Source organism: Fundulus heteroclitus, chromosome 5 (genome assembly GCF_011125445.2).
Source record: "Fundulus heteroclitus isolate FHET01 chromosome 5, MU-UCD_Fhet_4.1, whole genome shotgun sequence".
In the NCBI taxonomy this organism is placed as follows: domain Eukaryota; kingdom Metazoa; phylum Chordata; class Actinopteri; order Cyprinodontiformes; family Fundulidae; genus Fundulus; species Fundulus heteroclitus.
The window spans coordinates 9,657,026-9,680,238 of NC_046365.1; the positions used below are offsets into that span (position 1 = coordinate 9,657,026).

The window sequence follows — 23,213 nt, forward strand, 5'->3', positions numbered from 1 at the left end:
GAATCTTCCTCCAGCTCAAGTATTCTTAGAGATATTTTGGATCGCCTCACCTCATGAGGAAAGGTGTGCCAGCCACTGGACAGAGAGAGTTCAAAACATCACAGGAACTCATCACACGGTGGGACTTTGAGGTCCCACGGGCTGTTTTTTACGCACAGTTTGAAGGGCAACATGGTGGCGTACAGAGGCATGAGCGTCTCTTTTACTAAAAAAAAAAAAAAAAACATTTGAGGCTTTCTGGGTGGGGCTTAGTGCAGAGGAAAAAAAAGGGGAGTGAGAAAACAGGGAGAGATGTGTGCTGTGAATTAGAGGCAGGGTGGGGACACACTTTTTACACATTCACCAGCAGCTGCTGCGCCGAGGATTAACGCACTTTCAGGTAACTTTTCTTCAAAATCCGCGAAGTCCTGAACTGCGGGACTTTCTGCGGGACTGTGTAATCATTTTTATGTGCGATTAGAAAGAGTGATAAAGTTAGCCGAGCGAGTAGTAAAAGTGTTAAAGGAATTATTAAAGTAAGCGCAATAAGTGCGCCGAAGAGAGGAGTCGCGGTCGCACATTTTCTGCAATTATCTGTTTTTGCGCAAGTTTGTGCGTAGTTTTTGCTTGTTGTTGTATTCTCGCGCTCTTTTTAGAGTTGTTGACTGTGTGTGTGTGTGTGTGTGTGTGTGTGTGTGTGTGTGTGTGTGTGTGTGTGTGTGTGTGTAACCGAAGGGGTCCCATTTGGGAATGCCCAAACGTCCAAACAAACGCGCCTTTCTCGTCGACGGAACGTGCGGAAAGCGGCGAAAAACGAGCAGATAAGCCAAGATCAGCAGTTTTTAGAGCGGCTTAATGGACGGGAATGAACTTTTAGTAACCAAAAGAGGACTGAGACGTAAAGTGAAGCGCTTTGGAGCGTCAAATCCGCCTCACTGTGCGACGTGTCTGACTCCAGATGTTCAAAAATCCTCCTGACTCCAGGGGCGTGTTGGGACTCGCATGTAACGGCTCTCTCCCTCTCTCTCTTTCCCTCTTATTTAGTTAAGCTGTATAATTGGAACTCGTGCTGTGTGTTAATTGATGCGTCCTAAAAAGCGCATGTTGGTGGAAAACAAGCAATGATGTGCCTCCTTTCGCATTCCTCTCATTTCCCAGTTTTCCAAGGGTCACAATGTTGGTGCTGGCAGGGATCGTCGTTTTGCACATCACCACCATCATCCTGCTCCTGGTGGCCACCATTGATAATGTAAGGAGGATACTTTTGAAATTTCCTACTTAAAGGTGGTATCGGGAGCTGATTTGTTTTTTTCCCCCCCTACTAACCAATCTACACAGAAGCAAAGATGGAAAGTATCGATTATTCTTTAGGGGTTTTATAAAATTTTACCGATGGACAAAAAGCAATTCTGCTTTGTTTGTGTTTGGGTCAATGACGTCACAAGAGGCATAAGCTGATGGCTCTGGCTCAGTTCATCCCTTCAACATTTCCTTCCCCCACTTTGCCACTCGTTCCCTTCCTACGTCCATCTTGTACTCATAAAGAATTTGACGTATATGGTGACAGCCATAAACACTGATGGGAAACATATGGTCCAAGACTTCTAAACAATCTTTATAAAAAAGCAAGCCAGTATGTCTGCTACAGACTTTAAGAGGGGTTGGGGGCGCTTGATTTATTAACCAGGGACTTTAGCGGCCTGTGAGCCGTTTATGGTTCATAAGAATCTGTTCATGTTAGCTGTAGCTTGGTAATATTGGCCGCACTGATGTTGCTCTAACTGGATGTTGTATTAAATGAAGTTGGATCATCTGAAAACAAAAATAACTTAACACATAAAAACTTATTCTCTTAGTAAGCCCAGCTGAGTCGTTACAAAGACACTTCCTGTTAACTAAAATAAAAGCACACTCTGCTCTGTTCATTCAGAAAGTCAACATTCTTGCCCATTTACTAAACTTTGCTCTTATGTTTGAATTTATAGCTTTCCCCCCAGAACATGTCTACTTGTTAGACCTGACAATTAAGCTTTTCATTTCACATTTAGAACATGGTTGTACGCCTCTTGCTATTATTTATCTTTGAACATAAATTCTTATATATCTCTAAGAGAGTAAATGTTTATTAATTTTCTGAATAATTTCAAGCAGCCCATGTTGCAGGAGGAATGAAATGTTAAATTAAATTAGGCCTAGGGACAAAAAGACCCACAACAATGCAGTGGTATAGGAAAACTTCATCACATAATTTTGCGGTGTGAGATATGATTTGGATTAGAAACAATTTGCTTGTAAACATCTCTGTCATGTACATAAACTATTGTGTATAAATAAAAAAAAATTTTATTCTTCTGAACAGTGTAGATAGTCATAAAAATGTTCAATTTTCAGATGATTTAATTTATTATACATCGATTTCTCAAGACTACCATATGTGCCTTGATGCTGGTTCTGATCCTTGTGATCCTGTTGAATTTTATGAAATATGTCAAGATCAAACCTGCTGCTTGCAGTGATGCACGCTCAATACAAAATAGGCAATAGCAAACAACTCAATTTTGTAGACAAAAGCATTGGATACGAATCAACTAAAACAACAAAGGGGCTAAACTACCAGCACTCTGAGCTCATCATCTGGCATTAGTAAACATTAACGTTGTACAAGCACTCTCAGCTCACAAGATAGAGACACCATGTTGGATTTGCAGGAACAGAACGATATTTCAGATTAGGGCTAGGCAATATAGAAAAAAAAGCACATTGATAAAATAGAAATCATAATTATCGATATTGATAATTATTAAAAAAAAAATTCAAAACATATATTTCAACTGGAGCTCTGACCATTTTATACTGTAGCTTAATGACCTATGTTTAAATAAAGACACTGACTTCAAACACAACCCTTTGTTCAACCAACTTTTTATCAAAACTGTAAGCCTTAAAAAAAGAAAGAAAACAATAACGCGTGCTCTCTGAACTCTGAAGCTTGATGACACAGCTTTCCTGGGTCTGCGTCTGTGATTGGTTGGGAGGATGTAATGACTGTAGTATTAACCTACATGATTGGCTAGAATGCAAAAGTAAGGAAAACTATTGTTATATTGAACCTTTTATTGACCTTTTTTCTCTCTATTGAACCACACGTCTATTGATCGATATATTATTGTTATAGAATTATCGTACAGCCCTATTTCAAATTTGGAGAAAACCCCATTTTTGTTTTCACAAGTAATCATTCACAAATCACAAACATTTGACCAGTCTGTAATAAGTGTCGAATATTCTAGCCCAGTTTTGGCTGGATCGTGTGGTGCGTTCTTTACGCTGCTTTAATCCAGAGTGGTCCTGATGCCAAAAAAAAAAAAAACACAGTAAATTTAGGTTAGATTAGTGTAAATATATTAGATGTTGGATCTGAGACGATCAGACTCCGTCCGCATTCCTTAACTGTGACATACGTTTACTCTCAAACTAAAGCACGCCCCAGCACATGCCAGGTTTAGCGTCATTTTTGGCTAACAGTTAGCCAGTCTCGGTATTCTCATGGTGCCAGTCTTCCTTAGGTCACCTTAAATGGTGAGACTTAAGAGCAACTTCATTTTTTACTTCAAAATAAGAGTCTCAAAAAGAGATGTAGGACGTTAAGCTTAAAACGCTCATTTCATACTCATTGGTCATGATAATAGCACACACAGTCACATGCTAACACCAACCGGATGGCATTTCAGGTGACAGACTTTGATGAGAAATGTTGTAGCACTTTTAGATAAGAAAGGAAAGGTTCTGAAGGGTTTTGATGTAGTTTCTGAAACCTTCAAGTTCACGTCCCGTCCGCCTTAATCTTCTTGACAAACTATTTCCATGACGTTTTGGCAAATATCTGAAAATCTATGCAGAGTTGTCAAATACAGCTCTAAAGTTTTGGCGTGGCAGTAAACAGGAGACATTTTAAAGGAGGCATTTGATAAAAAATAAAAATAAATAATGAATTAAGTGGAGAAAAATGTAAGAGGAATACAAATGGAAAGATTTAAAAAAATAACTGATTCTTAACTTATACCCTGCATGATGTCACCACAAAGCGTGTGTGTGGGATCGTATTACAAAGACTATAGACTTTAATTTGACCCAATAATGCTCTCCAACAAAATAGCTAAAGACATAGAAAAACCCAACCATTTTGTTCCTTAGGTGTCTAAAGTTAATTTGATTGATTTCACAGAAAAGTCTGGCTAATGGCTCAGAACAGCCGCAGTCTACAGCCAGTCTTCAGCATTGCCTTTCCCTGCACCTCAGGGCTCTCAGCCGGGCATGTGTGGACAACATTTGGAAACAAGCCGGCGTTGAATGTCAGAATACGTTTTCACCGCCCACTGTGCTGCAGATCTTCAAACCTCCACATGCACAAAAGCAGGCCGAGCAATGCTTACAGAATAATAAAAAAAAAGCCTTGTAGGAGAACAGTGAACTGATCTGCCCACACTGATACACACACACACACTTACATCAGTGGGGAAAAACAGGGTGAGGAGAGAAAGCACAAACCTTTGCGGGTAATAAATCTAAACGTTTTCCGTGTAATCACTCTGTACGTTTTGACATTTATTCTTGTTTTTCAGGCCTGGTGGGTCACTGAAACTGCGACCACAGACCTTTGGGGCAGGTGGGACTTGAAAAACCTAGCCTGGCATTACAGCGAGCTGCAGAAATACACCGAAGTCCAATCAGGTTTGAATGCAGAGAACAACTCAACTTCAGCCGCGCCAATGGCAGAAAGCTCAAACGTTTTTTTTCCCCGTCTCGCTGCAGACTTCCTCCAGTCGGTGCAGGCCACCTCGGTGCTGGCCTGCGTCTTCACCATCCTGGCCCTGTTTGTGTTTGTGGCCCAGCTGTTTACCCTGCCCAAAGGCCAGAGGTTCATCTTCACCGGCGTGTTACAGCTAATCGCCTGTAAGTAACCTGGAGTCAAACGGGGAGTGCCGCTGCCAGAGATATTGATTCATGCTTCTGTTTCGTATGGCTGTTATTTTTTTTTTTAAATATATTTTGTTTGTTTAATGCTCGGCTGACCGAAGTCAATAATGCCATTAAGCCTCCGTGCTTCTGGTACGGCGCGGACCAGACGCAAGGCTGAAAGATTACAAGCAGAAACAAATATGTTGAGATTCTGTCACATTACAGAGAGATGCGTTATTAGTAACCCCTGAGGCACACGTGAATGATTATTAAAAACAATAACAGTGTGTGTGTGAGATCAGGTTTTAAAGGCCATGAGAAAAATGGGACGAGCCTCCATGTAGAGAACCCAAATCCTTGGCTTTCCGTGATACTAAGCTGGTATTTCTCTGCTCTAAAGAGTGTCCTTCGCCTGACTTACGGCCCATATCCCGTCTGCAGCAATAGTTCTGGTAGCATTTCCTCATCCAGATCACTGCTAATCTCTTCCACCCCAATCATCTGCAGTCCGGAGCTGCTTTTCGTTAAAACAGTGCTGTTTGTTTGCTAACAGCGGTTTGTGTTCGGCTATTTTGGATGTAAATGCCAATTCCTTTACTTGATCTTTTTCCTTCAGTCACAGACATTGACTCCTGTCTTTTGGTTTGGCAGATGCATGCAGTGCGTCATATATTTAATTCAGCTTTCCCCCCCCCCCTACTTCAAATTTCAGGATTTTATCTGAGAGAGCAACACAAAGTAGCCCAAAACTAAGAAGCGAAAGGAATTCCTGGTTCGCTAACTGTTTTGAAGCAACTTCTTATTCAGCTTGATTCCCCCCGATGCCCTTAAATAACTGGGTGCAACAAATTGCCTTCATGAGTGAATAGACTCCATCTGCGTGTGATTTTTATCTCAGCACAAACGAAAGCAGGGTCCGTTGGTAGAGCGATATCCCGCTCTTTGAACCCCTCGCAGAACTCTGTTCAATGCATCTAAAAACACAGCTGCACAAAACTGTAGTCTGTAATCGTCTATCATCCTCCTTCCATTTCAGTAACTTGTGCTACTTTGTGTTTTTCTATTACCTTAAATCCAAATAAAATAGATTTTAGGTTTTTGCATGTGATGTGGCAAAATGTAAACAAAAAGGATGGGTATAAATGTTTGACGTCTCGCCACTTCATAGCAGAACGTGTTGCGTGGAAATTTTTTTACCCTGGCCCGTTCTGACGTCTCCGTTACTCCGCCAGTTTGTTCCCAGTCTGTTTGTTCTCTCTTTAAATTAGAGGCACGTCTATCTGGGAACAACAACTGTGTTGAATTATCTTCCCGGGCTTTTATCATCCTTTCCATTGTTTCAGCTGTCAGCGCCTTTGGCAGGGCCGCGTTTCCTGTCCGTCCGCCAGCTCACTCGCGTCTGCCAGCACACCACGCTAACCCTAGACTCAATTGCAAAATCCGGGGCCAATGCAACTTGTCTCTCATCGCTTTTAATACGTTTTAAGACCATATTGTCTGACGCACGTACGTATCAGATAATGGTTAGCATGCTTTTATTTATCTCGGAGACATGAAGCGAAGAAGAGAAAGGAGGTCAGGGAACACCCAAAGACGACTCCGCTGCCGTTACAGCCCCCAGTGGGGGACGCAGAAGGGCGGGACAGTTTAAGACTCATGTTTCTGTGCGATCCAGGAGTAATGAACAGAAATCAGGTCGGCTTCCAAGAAGGGGGAACTAGCTCCTTTTTATCTCGCAGAAGGTGGGAAAGTAAAAAGGTACTTTTTAATGTGGTGGATCAACAAAAACAGCACAGAAGCAGCGTTAAAGAGATCAGGATTTAACACATCCCTTTTTTTCCTTCCATGTTCGGCTCCAAAACAAAGCTTCAGTTGACGAGTAGCTTACCAAGCCGCCGCTGCCCGGGACGTTGCATTGTTCCAGAGCTTTGTCGCTTCAGTCACGATTCGAAACAATTGCATTTTTTTCATCCTGCAAGCCTACGGCTGCAGAGGTTCTGTTTTTCAGTGTGCAGCCAAAGACAGCAAAGCCTGGAAGGATCGCGTCAGAACCACTGATCAGGATTAAACCTGCCATGCATTTAAACGTGATTGTAATGGCCGTGGAAAGAGCTTAAAGATCGTGTCGGGTGTTTCCGTTGGCGTTTATTCATCCAGGGCATCGTGCTGCTTCTGGACGGGTTTTTAAGACAATACTGTAGGCTAATCAGTCAGCGGGTAAAATCAAAAGAACTGGACAGTACTGCCGTAGCTGGTTAAAACAGGATTTCACATCTGCACCACCTTCTGCCTTCTCCTCTCAGCCATTCGTATTGAACATTTGCTGATGATGGATAAGCACAAGAAACACACAGAACAGCAGCCTCTTGGAAATGTTCTGCCATCGTGACTTAGCACCACGTGGAAAACATGTAGCTGTAATTCTTATTTTTATTTTACAGGCACATCTACACAAAATTAGAATACCATTAAACCGTTTTAGTAAAACTCTTTACAAAAAATTTGAAAAAATTTACTTTATGTTCGTTAATCTTGATGATTATGGGTTACAGTGACTGAAAATTCTAAATTTGGGGTCTCATAAAATCAGATTGCACTAAGTAATAAAGTATTTTTATGTACAAAATTATGTTAGCCTACATGATTATGTGGAAAACTGCTGACGACTCAGCTCCCCAGGAAACAGGCCATTAAAGGTCTTTGTTAAAGGTGGCTGTTCACAGAGTGCTTCATCCAAGCCTAATGATTTAAAGTTGAGTGGAAGGAAAAAGTGTAACAGGAAGAGCTCCAACAGGGATAACCGTAGCAATGAAATGATTGGGAAGCACAGCCCATACGAGAGTTTGGGGCAGAGTCACATGCTGTGGACTGCAGCTGGGCTCAGAGCTTCAGAAGCCAGAACACAGACAGACGAGAACAGGAGACAGCGTGTCACTTTCCTTCTGTTGAACACTTCTTTAAGTTCTGATCCCAGAGGTCCAGTCAGTGCAGATATATCTGGACATACTTACCTGCAGGCCAACATTTCTGGTCTGATGTAAGATTGTAAGGTTCTGAAAACCTGCGTCTTATAATCCCTAATCATCAAAAGGAACAGAAATAATTGCCATTTGTCACTATTTAAAGGTACATACCCATGTTATTTGGCTTTTTTAAATTTCTACATCAGTAGCTCAGTCTAGTTGTATACAAAGTTCTGATGAAAGATTATCACTTCCTTATGGCATATTGTTGTTTTATGCTTTCTTATTGCTCAATTTGTTAGTAAATAAAGTGTTTCGTGTTTAAAGGAAGTACGTACTGCACATGTGCAGCAGGGGTTAAAACAAGGAAGCGGCTAACGCCTCTTAGCGTCTCACAGAGAAACAATGAATAATGGTCTAAGATCCAGTGGAAAAAAAACCCCACAAAAAAATATATGAATCCAAGAGGCTCGGCTGTGACCGCAGAGTTGACTGACGTGATTAAACGTTCTGATAAGAGGCTTGTAAAGTTTTTGTAGCTCGGTATATTCAATTAATAACAGTTGGTCTTCAATCACGCCGAGCTGCCGCTTTATTGCGAGGCATTGCAGAGGGTCAGGCTCGGTCCGGCATTATTTACAAGTGACTTATAAATTGTCGGGCGTTATTATAGTTCATAGTACCGTCATGCCGTCTGTTTATATTTGTTCATGACGCCCGAGAGCAAATGATCTTTCGGCTGAAAAAGGACTATCAAAACACTTTTAAGATGTATAATACCTTTGGTATTTTTTTTAATTAGCATGTTATGTGGCTATATACCTTTAATGGATCTAATATTCATAGTTTTACTGAATGAAATACATTTTTCAATGATATATTTACTGATATGCAGCAATCGAGCCATCTTTAATGTTGACGTTTTTGCTGTTGAGAGAAAACATGGCTACTTTTTAAAGTCCTATCTCTGTGCATCGCCGCTCTCCTCTTCCCCCCCCCCCTCCTCCTGCAGGCCTCTGCATAATGACTGGAGCCTCCATCTACACAGCACAGCTTCACACTGCTGACAAAGGACAGTACGGGCACAGCTACATCCTGGCGTGGATCTCCTTCGTCCTCACTGGCTTTCTCACCATCACCTACGTCGTCCTGCGGAAGAGGAGCGAGTGAACCGGCGACGAGGAGGAGGGTGGGGCCCGGGTCCATGTTCCTCTGCAGCAGCTCGGGAGGCGGACGCGTCCTCCCAGTTGTCTCAAGACTTGTCAGCTTCGTCCGCAGCTAGGAACATGTTGGAATGCTAACGAGCCAAAACTTTGTTTTGATTTTAACAAATTTGAGTTGGAGAGTGGGACTGTGTCGGGTAGGATGAGGAACGTGTAACCTTAACAGAACTAATTAATCATTAATATCTACTTGTAGGTGTGGAAGCGGAGTCCAGATATGCTCAGTATTTTAAAGGAATAGTTTGTGTGAAATGTTCTTGCTTGTTGTTTTTCTGAGTGCCGACAGGATTCCCACCGGGCTGTCTGACCCGCCGCTGTTCGGCTCAGCTTAACTCAAAAGTTAAGGGGTACAGTTCCAGTCAGAAGTACGCCTGCATTCCTCATCGGCATGCGTTTAATATTCTTTTTGTCGCGCTGAATTCATTTTCTAAGCTACTACCCTTTTGTCATAATGGTTTTTCAAAACAAAAACTGGGATTTATTGGGAATTTTCTCCAATCCAGCTGGTACCTGCGGGCTCAGATGTCTACCTGCAGACTAATATTTGGTCAAATGTCAGCATGTTGCAGAGAAACCAAGCTCTAGTTGTCGCCATAAACAAGCTCCCAGCACAACTCCCGGCTGGATATTTCACCACCACTCTTCTCAGAATTGGTGATTCTGGTTGAAGCCTCATGTCAGCCTGGGGAGCATCGTCCTGTCGGGACGCCCCGCTGTGTCCGAGTATCAACCGTCCAGCTGCTGACTGGAGATAAAAGGTATAAAGATAGACGTGGTTCATTATTTCATCACATCTGAGAGATGCGCCGGTACCACCGGGACCAAAATAAACCCCACAGCAGAACAGGATCCAGTCTTTTGTCTTCTCGGATCATAAAACCTTTCTCCAGTGGACATCTGGCTTGTCCATGTAGGCAGCTGCAACATTCTGCTGAGCTTCAGGATTAAAGGGAAGGTGCTTCTTCCTTCCACAGCGCCCCCCTCAGTCCACGGCGAAGTAACATTCCCTCTGGACAGTGACACAGATGTTTTAGTCTCCAGGTCGTCATAAACCTGGGCCTTAGCGGTTCCTGGACTGCACCTGAATGTCCTAACCTGTTTATTCGATGGTGGACACTTAAGACTGGAGACGGCGTTCCGACAGGACAACGATCACCAGCTTAGACAAAAACCAGTTGTGGAACGGCCCCCAACATTAGCCCGGTCGACAATCTGTGGTCTACGCTTAAAGGGAGGCTTCCTGCCTGAAAACGAACCCATTTAGATGAACTCCACCACTTTGGTAGGACGAGCCTTAAAACAACGAGCCAGAATTATACCAAAAGCCTCCCGACAGAAATCTATCCTGAACTTAATGAGGGTGGATGTTTTTGTTACCCTGTATGGATTGGAGAAAAAAAAAAAAATTCAAACATGCGCATCTAATGGTCATCTTTTAAAAATCCCTGAAGTTGTTTGCTGCATCATTCCACCCTGAAGCTCACGCTCCTGACGGGTAGATCTACCTTTAAGCCCAAAAACCACCCTCAGAGCAAACTTTGAGCGGACGGTTCTGATGAGTGCCTTCAGAAGACGCTCCTGTGAGATACTGTATTTGACGAGCCGAGATGAAATGGTTGGTGTGAGGCTGATGGTTACTACTGCCCTGTATCTGAGAGGGTACAGCCGGTCGCCTTAGCAGCAAATACTGATGAACACAGTCTTACTTCACAGGACATTTATTCATTTCTCCTTACTTTACGAGTGCGGCATATACCTTCTACGTCTATGTACAATGTAACCAACTCTATTTTTGTAGCATTTTGTATCGAGTGTACTTTTTGAAGCTATATGTTTGGTTTTCTGTCCGTATTCAGCTGCTATCTTACGTAAAGTACGTTTGTACAAGTGAACCTTAAAACAATCCAGGGACGAAAGGGTGGAGGCGTTACATTTCTACCATTTAACAGAACTATGCATTAGACTATGTGTGTGTGTGTGTGTACATTGGAATCTAAGCCATGTCTTTTACTAATAAAGCCAATTCAAACACACACAAGTTGTGTTTCATCTCAAGCGACACACAATGCAGAGAAGCTCGGTTTTACGTCATGTAAAAGAGTTGGTCCGGGTGGAAATGAGTGCACAACATAAAATGTTTCCATTTGCAGGACAGGCCTTCCTCGGGCCTTACAACAGGCCCGTCCGAGGCGGGAATATTCCATTACACACGGTATTGTTCCCGGAGGAAGTGAGCTCAAGTCCAGCGGAGCTAAATGCCTTGACCATACGGCGCAATTCTCTCCAGAACCACCAGGTGGAGGAGGTGATTCTGCTCGGCCGTCAGGAAGGGCCTGCGGAGAGAAGAGCCACGATTGAGATGGAAGTTAAAGGCAGAAAATGCTTCCCGCTGCTCGCCACGTGAAGGAGGCGGGACATTTGTGGATGCTCACCACAGCTCGGTCTGCAAGGCCTTCAGGGACTCCGTGTCTTTCTCCTGACACGCCATCTGCAGAACAGATCTGCTGTTAGACACCGGACCAATAAAAACACCAGTGCAGATTCAAGCGGGCTTGTTAACCTCTCTGTTTTCTGTGTTTACAGCCTCATGACATGAAGCTCAGGCAGCATAATGAGAACAAATAAACCCTCCTAGTACATTCAAGCGATTTTACTCATACAGTGGCCTGCTTGGAACATTTACGCTTATTGTCACGTTACAAACGTCCGTCTACGTGTGTGTATCTGGGACAGACGGCCTCATAGTGCACAACTGAGATCTGGAGGGAAAATGAAACGCTGATGTCAATATTTACAAATTAAAACCCGGCAAAGCGTGGCATGCATTTAACAATCCAGCTCCTCGTTTTAATACTTTTGTACAAGTCGAAGCACATTTCACTACAATTACAGCACCAGGCCTTTTGGGGTGTGCCTGTAGCTGCTCTGCACATGCAGAGACTGAAGTTTTGACTTATTCTTCAGTACAACAGACCTCAGCCAGTCAGGTTGGATGAAGAGCATCCCCCAAAATCAACTCAACTAGATTTAGATGAGGCCAAATAACGTGCTTTGATCCACTGCACTGTAGCTCTTGCTGAATAGTTCCAGCCTTTTGTCTTTTCAGCAGATAATATGAAACATCTCCGCAGTGCGATGCTCCCACGACACAAATGTTGACCACAACAGTGATTAATGTCTTGGCTGACGTTAAAACCAGAACTTTAAACAACGTTTGTGTGCATGTGAAGGGGGGGAAAAAGGTCAGGAACTCTTTGATTTGGACGAGTACATGCGTCCCAAAACTCACCACCACAGACTGCAGAAGCAGGAACACGTTCTCAGGCAGGAAGGTCACTGAAAGAGCAAACCACGTTCGTATTTAGTCCACTATCTGACGGCTACATTTTCCTCCAGCTCAACAAAACAGTTAAAATATCCAGGAGCCTCTACCTTGGCTGTGAGGGTCGAAGGACTCCCAGGCATACCTCTCCAGGGTCTGAGCATGTTCTGGTAGCAACTTCTGAGGCGGAGGCTGCAGAGAAACACACACACACACACACACACACACACACACACGTTAATGCAACAGCCCCGGTGTGTGAGGACTTGCGGTTGTTTTATTGCCTAAAATCCAAGGTTTGACTTTTTATTTTAATTTTTATTAACTGGGTCAAGGCTCGTTTCTCTCTAAATCCTGACAGCGATAAAAACTTCAGTGCCTTGCAGAAGTTTTCTAATCCATTAAAAATGTCCCCATGTAGTTCTGTTACGACCACAAACTTCGGTGCGTCTTATAACGATTCTATGAGACAGAAAACTAAAAACTAAACCTAGAGCATAATTGTTCAGTAGTCTGAGAATCATACATGGTTTATAAGGGTTTTACATAAACATCTGAGCAGTGTGGAGTGCGTATGTATTCACCTCCCTCTACGCTGAGACCCCTAAAAAGAAGCCCCCTCCTGCGTCTCACTTAACCCCGAAGACCCAGAATCACACGAGACAAGTCAGGGACACAGTTTTGGAAAAGTCTGAAGCCGAATCAGATTAAAACAAGGGTAAAAAAAAGATCATGTTCTTTGGTCCACTCTACACACCTGGCCTCTATGGAGGGGGGGGGGGGGGGGTACAGCTATTGTCCTGTAGGGGACGTCACACATGTGATAGGAGGTGATGTGGTTAGAAGGGACCAGCATGGAGCTTTCTGGCCTAAAAATAAAATAACATTTACGGTGCCACTGTGAAGGGGCAAGACCTTAGAGGCTTACCTTCCAGCAGGACGATCAAGTCCATCTCTGGTCAAACCGTCGACTCCATACATCATAAAGCTGATTTTTAACGCAGGGCACAGCCTTCCAAACATTGCATCTGAGCGCTCCCTTTAAAAATAGGGATTTTCTACACACTGATGATGCTATTCCACATATCGCACAGCTCTAGATCTAAGCTAGTTTCTTTCTATGGCACGTTTCAGCAACAAGACATTTCATTTCAGGGACAGAGCTCTGAGCTCTATTACTGTAGCAAAATTGATTAGAAAGAAGTTGGGACCTCAATCCAAGATGTTACAGACGTTCTTCATGCAGGAAAAACTGAGCTTGACGTTTTGGTAGAGACGCGTCCGTAAAGAGCCGCGGCTGCAGCTGCAGCAAAAGGTGGCTCTACAGGGGTTTTTATTTAGCAAAACATTTTTAAAAACCTCGCCAAATTTGCTCGACTTTGTTGAAGATTCAATGAAAATACACTGAGATGTTTGGCTGTCGTGAAAGGTATGTGAATAACTTTTGGAAGACCCTGTTGGATGCGTCTTAAAATGAAAGACAGGTACAGAACAACAACGACGACACAGCTTTTTTTGCCATGCTTACCTCTAGTAACATCAGCAGCAGCACTCTGGATATCTCACATTTTGCCACGATGTCCAAAAAGGCCCCTTTTATTTAATAAAGAACCAAGACGGACACTGGTTAGTTTTTCAGTTAGGCCACAGGAAAAGAGACAACAACAACATGAGAAATAGACTGTGGGTTTTAAAGGTTCCCGCTGAAGGCTGCGGTGAGCTACATCCAGTGAGCGGACCGCCTCGGCGGCCGGAGCCTCACCGATTGGCTGTGTGGTGCCGGGCAGCTGCAGGCCTCTCTCCTGACACATCAGCTGCATCTCTGTGAACACCGACAGAGCTCCGTCATAGTCGCCTGCAAATCAGACGGCAGGAATAAAAAGTCAGACGTCTGGAGTCGAGCCCAGCAACGACGTGATCTCATTCAGAATGAGTCGGCCCGACTCACGCGTGAGGATTTTACACGTGGCCATCTCTCCCATGGACAGCAGGGCTTCCACGGGCGTCTGCGTCTGCAAATCGGCAGCCCTCTGGAAGTGGACGATGGCCTCTCCTGGTCGGTTCATTTCCTGTCGAGGAGCGGAAGGGAAGACCCAGTGCGCCGTGTGGGTTATATAAACCCTGAGGCCGAAAGCAAAACGGGGAAATCTGCTGCGTTAATCAGACGGGACAGCTGGAAGACGGCGATCAAACCTTGAGCGCGTTGCCGAGCTCCAAGCACAGGCTGGCTGCCATCACAGGCTGGTTCATCTCAATGTACACCTGCAACACATTTCCCCCCCCCCTCAGCTTTCAGTCACGACAAGAATGTAGGCAGGGATCCCATCTGCACACGGACGCCGTCTGTTTTCAGGTTTTCACGGCGAGCGTAGCTGCGCCACGCGGTCTACCTTAACGGCGAAGCTGTAGCAGTTGAGGGCGGCCTGGAGGTGCTCGTCGAAGCCCGGCGCCTGCAGCGCTCTGATCTCCCTCTCGGAGGAGAGGAAGAGACGTGCTGCGTCGGTCAGGGCCAGAGCTTCTCCAGGAGCGTTGAACAGAGTCTGCTCGCACCTGCAGACAAAACCAGCAGGGATGGAAAAAAAAACACTGGGAGCTCCGTCATCCGGAGAAAAGTCACTGTGGGGGCTAGGCCGACGCTTAAAACCACTAGAGTGTTTTTAAACCGCAATCTTATGGTTGACGCGCATTTGCCGGGGTGGAAATGTCCAGACGCTGTTCTTGCAGTTAAAAGCCGTTTTATTCCCACTTTAGCTTTCTTATAAAGCGAAAGATAATACAAACGGCCAGCTGTGTTGTGACAGCGTTTACCAGCCAAACCGATTTGCCCTTTCCGGTGAAACACACATCATTTCCTGTCTTATATAGACTTTACACATATTGGCGTCTACAGTCGTTTTGAAATTGTCAGTTTTTAGCTACTGAGGGCATAGGGTGCAAGGGCCCAGCGTTATTTCCCAAATTTCTCTGTAAACGTCTTGAAGGCAGATCCAATCTTATATCTGTAGTGTCTCCTCCAGCATGATACGAAAAATAAATAAATAAAAAATCAAGGAACTGAACCCCTTAATATTTTTGGATTTATATAAAAAAGAAAGCCAGAGTATTTAGACCGTCAACCTTTTTTAGACTGAACAGGAAATGAACAGAAATAGCTCTCAGTTCTGTCCAGCTGCAACTCTAAAGGGAAAAAAAAAACGGTTTGACCTTTTTAGGTCAAACATTAAAAACCCACAACTTTAAACTAACCGGCGCTTACTGACTGTAGGAACCTAACTGGTGTAAATCTGATTCATTTAGATATCCGCAGCACCCACACAACTAAATGTGACTCAAACAGGATGAAAGTAAAATAGATTTAGGCTCCGGCGCATTAATAAACTAATAAAGGCAGGACCTGGCCAGCAGCCGATCAGTCACGCGGACAGGAAAAATGGGGAAAACGTGGCAGATGCACAACCTGCCTAAGCCCTGGGTGCAGTAGGCAGCTTTTGCTGCAGCCGTCTCCTTAGCTGCTCGCGCGCGGTGCGTGACTAAACACGCCTCGGCTAGCTTGAAGTGCTTGCCTTTCTAGGGCCACAAAGGTAAGCATTTGGGCCTTTGAAGACTTCCAGCAACATTTCTAACTTGTTCATTTGGCAGCGACCAGATGCTTGATCTGCCAGGTTTGTTTCCCAACTGCAGCTCTGAGTCAGCGGAGGCTTGGAGCCAAAGTACGCTGACTTACACGGCGAACGCACCCTCCTAGAGCTGCAGACCCATACGTTTGTTCACAACATAGAGGAAAGAATTAAATTAGGAAAAATGATGCGGATTGAAGTAGGTGGATTATTATAGCGGATGTCATCATATATATTGCAGCCGTGAGTGCATTTAGCTCCATGCAGTCATGTATCCGATCACTCAGAGCCAATAATACTGCGACCAAAGCCTTTTACTGTTTTTATTAACGATAGGGCCTTCTCTTGTCTACAGGCCAAGTAAATGCAATCGATTTACATTAGCACTGTACAGACAGACCTTGCATTACTTCTTTTAAAACAAGAATGGTCTGTCAGCCAGTTTCCTCAGTGATCCCATCCATCTGAGTCTAGCCAACGTGAAGAGCGGACCTTAACAGAGCAACTCACCGAGCCATGGCCAGGTTACAGAAAGCCGCATACTGAAGGCAGTCCTGCTGCTTCAGCTCCTTCGCCAGCTGACCTGGAAGCACGCATGCAGAAGAGAGATCAGTGAAACGCTTCTAAAACATCTGCTCCCCGTCATGAGAGGGCCAGAGCGAGTCGCGGCGCCGCCGTCCAGCTCCGGCGTCCCCGCCAGAGACACGGGGATTAGAGCGTGAGACGACGGGAGCCCTGTGCAGGACGCACAACCCCACAATCAATACGACTAAACCGAGAGGACAGACCCGACCGAAACGATAAACATACACGGGTCTCTGAATGTGCTGAGAAAAACAGACGTTCTCCATCTTTTTCTTGTTCTACCAAGCCGCATTTAGAGAGTTTCTTTATGCCTCTTTAGAAACATCAAAACTAACTACGCTGCCTTGCTTGTTGCATTTAAGTTTTGGAGCTGGATGTCTTATATTAACGTTTTCTTTTTAAAACGCTATTTGATGGTTTCAGTCTTTGGGGGTCATGTTTTTTTGTTGCTAGTTTAGTTTGTGTTTCTTTAGGACTTGTGGGCCACATCTGTGTTGTTCATCTCGCCGCGAGGTCACTTTCCCATAAATCCTTTGTCACACTGAGGTCATTTTTAACCCTTTGCTGCTACGTTAGTTACAATTTCACTTGTTTTCTTAAATTTTTTCCTCAGTGGGTCTTTTGGGTCGGGAGATTGTCATTCTGCTCCTTCAGAAAACAGTTTCACTGTTTCAGGATATTTTGGAGCAACCCTGCATCAACATGCAGGTTTTTTTCCTGCTTTAATGACAGTTTCAAGTAGTTTTCTACAATCTACTTATGTGCTGCTATAATTAAATATCCTTATGTGCTGTAACAAATAGCACCTGACAAACTGGTAATTATTTTATAAGTAGTTTATCATATTAGGAGCTGAACCATGATCAGAATCACAAATCAGTGGAAATAAGGCGGAATAAAAACGCTTTCAGAAAATATTGCTTAATCATATTTATATGTGAAATCTTAGACTTATATGCCTATTTTTTTCAATATTTATCTAAAAAAATACATTATCACAAAGAATGATAAACTGATATGCGGCTTGTTTATAAGTAGGTGGCAACAGGTGATTCTATAGTTAGGAACTGGCAAATGGAAGCTGAAGTAAACTATTAGCCAGACATTTAATGGGTAACATTAATGAACCTTAGGGAAACTCTGGAGACAAATAGCTGTCAGATTCACTGGTCCAGCCGGAGACTGTGTGTGAGACTGCAGCTTCATTATGGCTCAAAAGGGCAGGGGATTTTGCAATGCATTGTGGGATGCGGTGTGCGTTTTCCAGGGCAAAGGCTTTCGTTTACATTGCTGATTCAGATGATGTGCTGTGAGAGATAGAGACCCAAAGTGCTTGAAAAATGGACCGTACTAAAGAGATAGGTGACAGATTGTACCGAGACCTCGATCTGAAGGTTTATCTCAGATAAACAGCAGGAGTGATCCATTTAAGAATGATAAACTGACAAAGGATTTACATGACCTGCCGCCCATTTAGAAGCCGAGTTTGCTTTCTATCTCATCAGTGGAGTTAGTTTTTATACCGCCGATGAATTCAGAGATGTTGCGTCTTCCAGCGCTCATGGACAAAGCAACTTTGGGTGGGTCCAGGATCTTTCGTCTTAAAGAGAAAACTTGTCATTTCACAGGTACATAAACAACACACCTTCATCTCTCAGCGCTCCTCCTCTGCTTCGGTGTCTGCTGGACAAATTTGTTTAAAACCATTTTAAGCCTGACATCCACTCTGCATTTATGTAGGAAACATTTAGGGGCTTATGGGTCAATTTATTTATTTATGAAGCAGGGAATTTTCAGAGTCCAAAACTTGTCTAGCTCTCCCTCATCATACATGGCTGGACTCAGTTTGTGATGTCTCTTATGGTATTATTGTAACTTTCATCTGAATTCAAGACAGTTTTACTCCTGCTGAGACCACTGATAAAAGACAATTAATGAAATGTTTTACACTATCAATAACCGTGGATTAACACGGTAAACAACATAAACATTACCCGGTTCAATTTGAACAAAAACACTAAGTTATCATGGCGTCTGACGTGGGAGATGCAGGTGGAGCAGCAGCACGAATAACTACTGGTCCAGTCTCCCGTCTCCTTGCTCTCCGTGTAAATCTCTCATTATCTGCAACTCTAACCTCCATGTGTCTGAGATTTAGTAAGGGTGGCTGGATGGGTTTCAGTCACTTCTAGGCTAGGCTAGCCAATCTAAATCTGTGGAGCCTTCTAAAAGCTGCGTGTAAAACAACATAACAAGTCTAGACCCAAACTTCCCAGTCTGAAAAATGCCCTGAACACACATGTAACGGGATATGGCGTCGAAAGTGAGGTTTGGTCCTCTAACGGCTGCTAATTCAGGGTCCATTCGCCATCTCTGCTTTGATACTACGTTGGAGAACTGAAAAATCTCAACCTTTCGTTCTTTTTCCCTCCCGAAGCGATCGCGTGAACGAGTGTGATAGTTAACGACAGCACCATGTTTTTAACTTTTCAAAGACAAAAGAACCGAAAACAAAAGGCAGCGCTGTGGATGCAGGCAGTGTAAGCAAATAGAAGCCTGTATCCAGATGTCCAGGCGTCCCACAATGCAATGCAGTTGTTACGTCACCCTTTTAAGCCCCATGGAGCAGGACGCTGATACCATTTCTGACCAAAACCGGACAATCTCATAGCATCTTGAGTTTTTGGGGGCCTTGCAACATTAAATCGGACAGAACGCTGATATGTCATGTAAACCAGAACAAGTTTTAGCAGATTACAGAAAAAGAAATAGTGTCATTACAAAAAAAAATAAAAATTCTTTTTTTATCCGGCGACATTGCTCAGTGTCTGAGGACGAACGAAAACATAAAGGCTGCTCACTGAACGCGACAATATGTTCTGAAGAACATCTCCGGCAAGCTGCAGCTGCTGCTTAGGCAGCGGCACCACTGCCATATGCTCCTTTATGTTTAGGAACACAAAGAATTCCAAGTTGGACTATAAAGTTTGTTCACATTTCTCTCCCCTAGAGGAATATAATGACATCCTCATGACCATAAATTTACAGATTTTGGATTATGTCTAAGGGAAGAACTAACACCATTACAGTTAACTCCTTGATGACTAGATGCCACCTTCTGCTTCACTTAAAGGAGTAACGGCCTCCAGAATGTCCAAAATCTGAAATATTTGCATGGCGGTATATTTTAGTATTTGTTAACTAGGAGAACCCTATAGCTTGAGTTTGTGTTGATTTTTTTTTTTACCCCCTTCCTCTCACATAGCACATTTTTATGTCACCATGCAGATGAAGGAAGGAGTAGACATTATTTAGTGTCAGCTTTGTAAAAACTTTAAGCAGTTCAGACAGCAACCCAAATTAAATTGCACAAGTAAAAACTTTCCAGCCTTTCGGCTGTTCTTGACGGTTTGACTGGCGCTGTCGCTAGCATTTTACTGTCGCTGTAATTAAAATATAGGTAGCTAAATCTGTCTCTGACATCCTGCAGACTGTGTTTGACAACCATGCCTCTTTCTGACTGCGTTCTGTCCTGTCAGGCTCTTTCAGCAAACTGCTCCACTGGAGCTGTAACAGTCTCCTGATGAGCATCTTTGATTGCCCAGGAGAAATGTTAGAAAAACAGAGTAGAATAGCGCACAGTTCCATAAGTAATCTAAAGCATTTGTAGATCTTTGTAAAGCGATTTGGATCACAACTTAAGATTCCTAAAGTCAGTGGAAGCTTACGGATTATTTTTCATTTTAAGGAATGTGTCTTCGAATATAAAGATCACATTCTAAAAGCAGCAGGTTAAATGTTTAGTTCTAGAAAACACGATTGTTACAAGCTGAGTCATAATGGTTTTCTAAATGAGTACTCATCATTTACAATAATTTTAACAATTTAGCTTTAGTGTTTATCTCCTATTCTGTTGAAAAGTGTACAAAACATTGTACAGTCTCCTTGGTCTAAACAGCAGATAATCTTTCACCCGGGTTATGGATCAACTCACCAAACTGCTCGCTGGCTTCAGCTACATTGGGCTTTCGGAGGAAACGTCTGCAATGAAAAAGCAAAAACCTTTCAAAATCTGGGACTTTCAGGAGAGGAGCCAGCGTGTGAATAGCTTAGAATGGAACGTAAAACATCAAAAGCATTTACATGAAAATAATAGCTGAAGTGAAGCTTTCTAGATTTGTAGATTAATCTTTTGACTTGAGTTAGGGGCTAAAATCTGACAGTGATGGATACTCGAGTTTAATTATTGCTGCACAAAATATGTCGACGTGTTAATCACACAACAGCAATATTAGAAAGGACTGTCTGGATTGAGTTTAAACTTTAGATGCCAATAAACCTATTGGATGGAGGTCAGTGAAGTAAAATGTTCACATCTGACACAGATAACCACATGATGAAGGTCGCACAATGCTGGAACCCCAGATGAGAAATGGAAGAGCAAAAACTACAGGGATTTAGAGTATATTTAGCAATGTTACTGCAAAAGTGTGATTTTTCTAGTATTGTGAAGCCCTCGTTTAATGTATATTTATAATAGACTGGGGGAAAAAATCTATGTTTTTCATAGAAATGAAAGTAAACAATGAAAAAAAAACTCAGTTCGGGTCAGAGAGTGTGATATTACCTATGAGTTTTACTTAAAACAAAAATCATAAAAAAATATGAGTACAAACTGATTTACTTTATACATGACGATAACAGTAGAAATCTCTAATTTCTTTGCTTTATTTGCCTCTAACGTGAACATGCAGTGACCAATGAACACAAAAATCAAGAATAGGATGGAAAACATTTTTTCTTCTTCTTTTAATTAATTAGAAATTTGATCCACAATGAATTAGTTTAATAACTTACATGATTCCCAGTAGGAATATAATAAACAGACATTTGATCACCAAACCAGTACTCCATTCTTTAGTCCAGTCAATAGGTTTGCAGTATAGACTATTCATGTGGGAGGGTTACAAGCTAAACAACAGGCAAGTATGAAATTACTGATCGGTTTTCTCTTGCTCTACTAATTTTAGCAACATATTTTTGTGCAGGTAGAACAAGGCTTGTGGTCACATCCATGTTGCATGCCTGACACAGCTGATTTGAGAAGTGTCTTGGTGCATTATGTGCTACATGTTTGAGAGCATCTGGTCCTGTAACCAATCAGTCCAGCTAACAATAACTGATGACGGCAAAGCTTAGTTAGTAAAAGACACAGATGACAACGGCATACGGTACATATGAGTTGGCAGACACAGATCATAACAGAAGTAACAGGAATGAACAGCGATCGCTAGCTTCGCCTCTTAGCATTAGCTTTCAATATTACATACAATGCATTCAAGATAATAAATAACGTTCTTAACGACGTCTACTCGTTCCTTTTAATCTCAGTTTGAAGCAGAATAGCTCAAGGTCTTACTGACTTCTTTAATTTATTTGACACGGCTCTGTATCTCGCCAGGAAATCTCCTTCCGCAGCCATGGCCGACACAGCAAAACAAACCCAAGCCGGAAGTTATCCTGACAGCAGCTTCGCCATTGGCTTACTGGCAAACCCCTTAAGATTCCATTGGCTGGCGTCTACCAACAGGAAAAGCCCATATATGGAGAGTGCAAACTTGTCTGAGCGACAGGTAACGCTACCAACCTTTTAAAGGCGATCGTTTATATTTTGTGGTTACGGAGGCTCTTACTACTAGACTTATTTATTTATCCCTTTCTTGCACACATTATGATAATCTCATTCAGCATTTTTTACTATTCTCAATTATCGTTAGGCATAGAAATAGAAGCAATGAAATTATTTTCCTACCACGTTCTTTTCTAAGTTTTACATGTATTTCGACTCTAAAGGTTATGTGGCAAAAAAATAGGATAATATATGGAATAAAATTATAAAATCTAATGAAACACTGGCTTCTGAGCTTCTTCTCATAACGGTTTTGTCTCAGCTCTGTATTTTTGCCCTTAGGATGATCTCTGCATTTTAATATTTCTTTTTTACAAAAGACAGCAAACATATTGTATATGACAATAAACATATAAAGAAGTTAGACATCAATGAGTGACATACCAACCAAACAGCTGTCAGTCACAATGAACACAGAAACAAGGCGGACACTCTTAGAGCCTCCAAGTATCTGATATTTTTCCTTCTTTTGTGGATGAGCTTCATCGGCTGGCAAATCCTCACTATCATCACTACATCTGAATCCAAATCCTTCCTTTTCCGAGAGACACATAGAAAGGTCTTTTCTCTAGCATCATACTCACTTAGATGTCAAAGACCTACCTGCAGGTCTTTGACATGTACACTACTGGATTCCAGCTGTAAAGCATAAAGAGGCTCTGATGTAGCTCACAAAAGTGAATTAATCTGCAAAAAAATATTGTTTAGGCTAGCCCAAAAAAACTGTGAAATACGGTTTAATAGCAACCATAAGTTTACTGCTGTGCTGCCTAAGAACCATCTGGCCACAGTAATTGTCAACATTTCAAAACAATCTCTGAAGGTGAATCATGATATTTATTTAAATGGGCAGATGCTTATTTGAAATTACCTCCC

The 23,213-nt window shown here is 42.8% G+C and overlaps 2 protein-coding genes across 2 annotated transcripts; one reads left to right on the forward strand and one right to left on the reverse strand.

Annotated features, from left to right (window-relative positions):
- Positions 1 to 243: 243 nt before the first annotated feature.
- Positions 244 to 11,157, forward strand: emp1 (epithelial membrane protein 1). The gene is made up of 5 exons (XM_012877630.3): positions 244 to 379; positions 1,138 to 1,228; positions 4,602 to 4,710; positions 4,792 to 4,932; positions 8,914 to 11,157. The coding sequence occupies exons 2-5, from the start codon at positions 1,154 to 1,156 to the stop codon at positions 9,069 to 9,071; spliced, it is 483 nt and encodes a 160-aa protein (XP_012733084.1). The 5' UTR covers positions 244 to 379; positions 1,138 to 1,153; the 3' UTR covers positions 9,072 to 11,157.
- On the reverse strand, positions 10,827 to 22,178 carry zgc:101679 (uncharacterized protein LOC450058 homolog). The gene is made up of 12 exons (XM_012877628.2): positions 22,072 to 22,178; positions 20,643 to 20,689; positions 16,574 to 16,646; positions 14,837 to 14,996; positions 14,640 to 14,708; positions 14,395 to 14,515; positions 14,209 to 14,301; positions 13,975 to 14,039; positions 12,557 to 12,638; positions 12,414 to 12,460; positions 11,557 to 11,612; positions 10,827 to 11,457 (listed from the first exon to the last, which is right to left on the reverse strand). Exons 1-12 carry the CDS (start codon positions 22,128 to 22,130, stop codon positions 11,376 to 11,378), a joined length of 954 nt encoding a protein of 317 aa, XP_012733082.2. The 5' UTR covers positions 22,131 to 22,178; the 3' UTR covers positions 10,827 to 11,375.
- Between the last annotated feature and the right edge of the window lie 1,035 nt (positions 22,179 to 23,213).

Coding starts and splice junctions, on each gene's coding strand:
- emp1 (XM_012877630.3), top strand. CDS start 1,154: ATGTTGGTGCTGGCAGGGATCGTCGTTTTGCACATCACCACCATCATC. Junction 1,229..4,601: donor TGGTGGCCACCATTGATAAT/GTAAGGAGGATA, acceptor CTTGTTTTTCAG/GCCTGGTGGGTCACTGAAAC. Junction 4,933..8,913: donor CGTGTTACAGCTAATCGCCT/GTAAGTAACCTG, acceptor CTCCTCCTGCAG/GCCTCTGCATAATGACTGGA.
- zgc:101679 (XM_012877628.2), bottom strand. CDS start 22,130: ATGGCTGCGGAAGGAGATTTCCTGGCGAGATACAGAGCCGTGTCAAAT. Junction 14,997..16,573: donor TGTAACCTGGCCATGGCTCG/GTGAGTTGCTCT, acceptor TTTTGTCTGCAG/GTGCGAGCAGACTCTGTTCA. Junction 12,639..13,974: donor TGCTGCTGATGTTACTAGAG/GTAAGCATGGCA, acceptor GTTTCTCTGCAG/CCTCCGCCTCAGAAGTTGCT.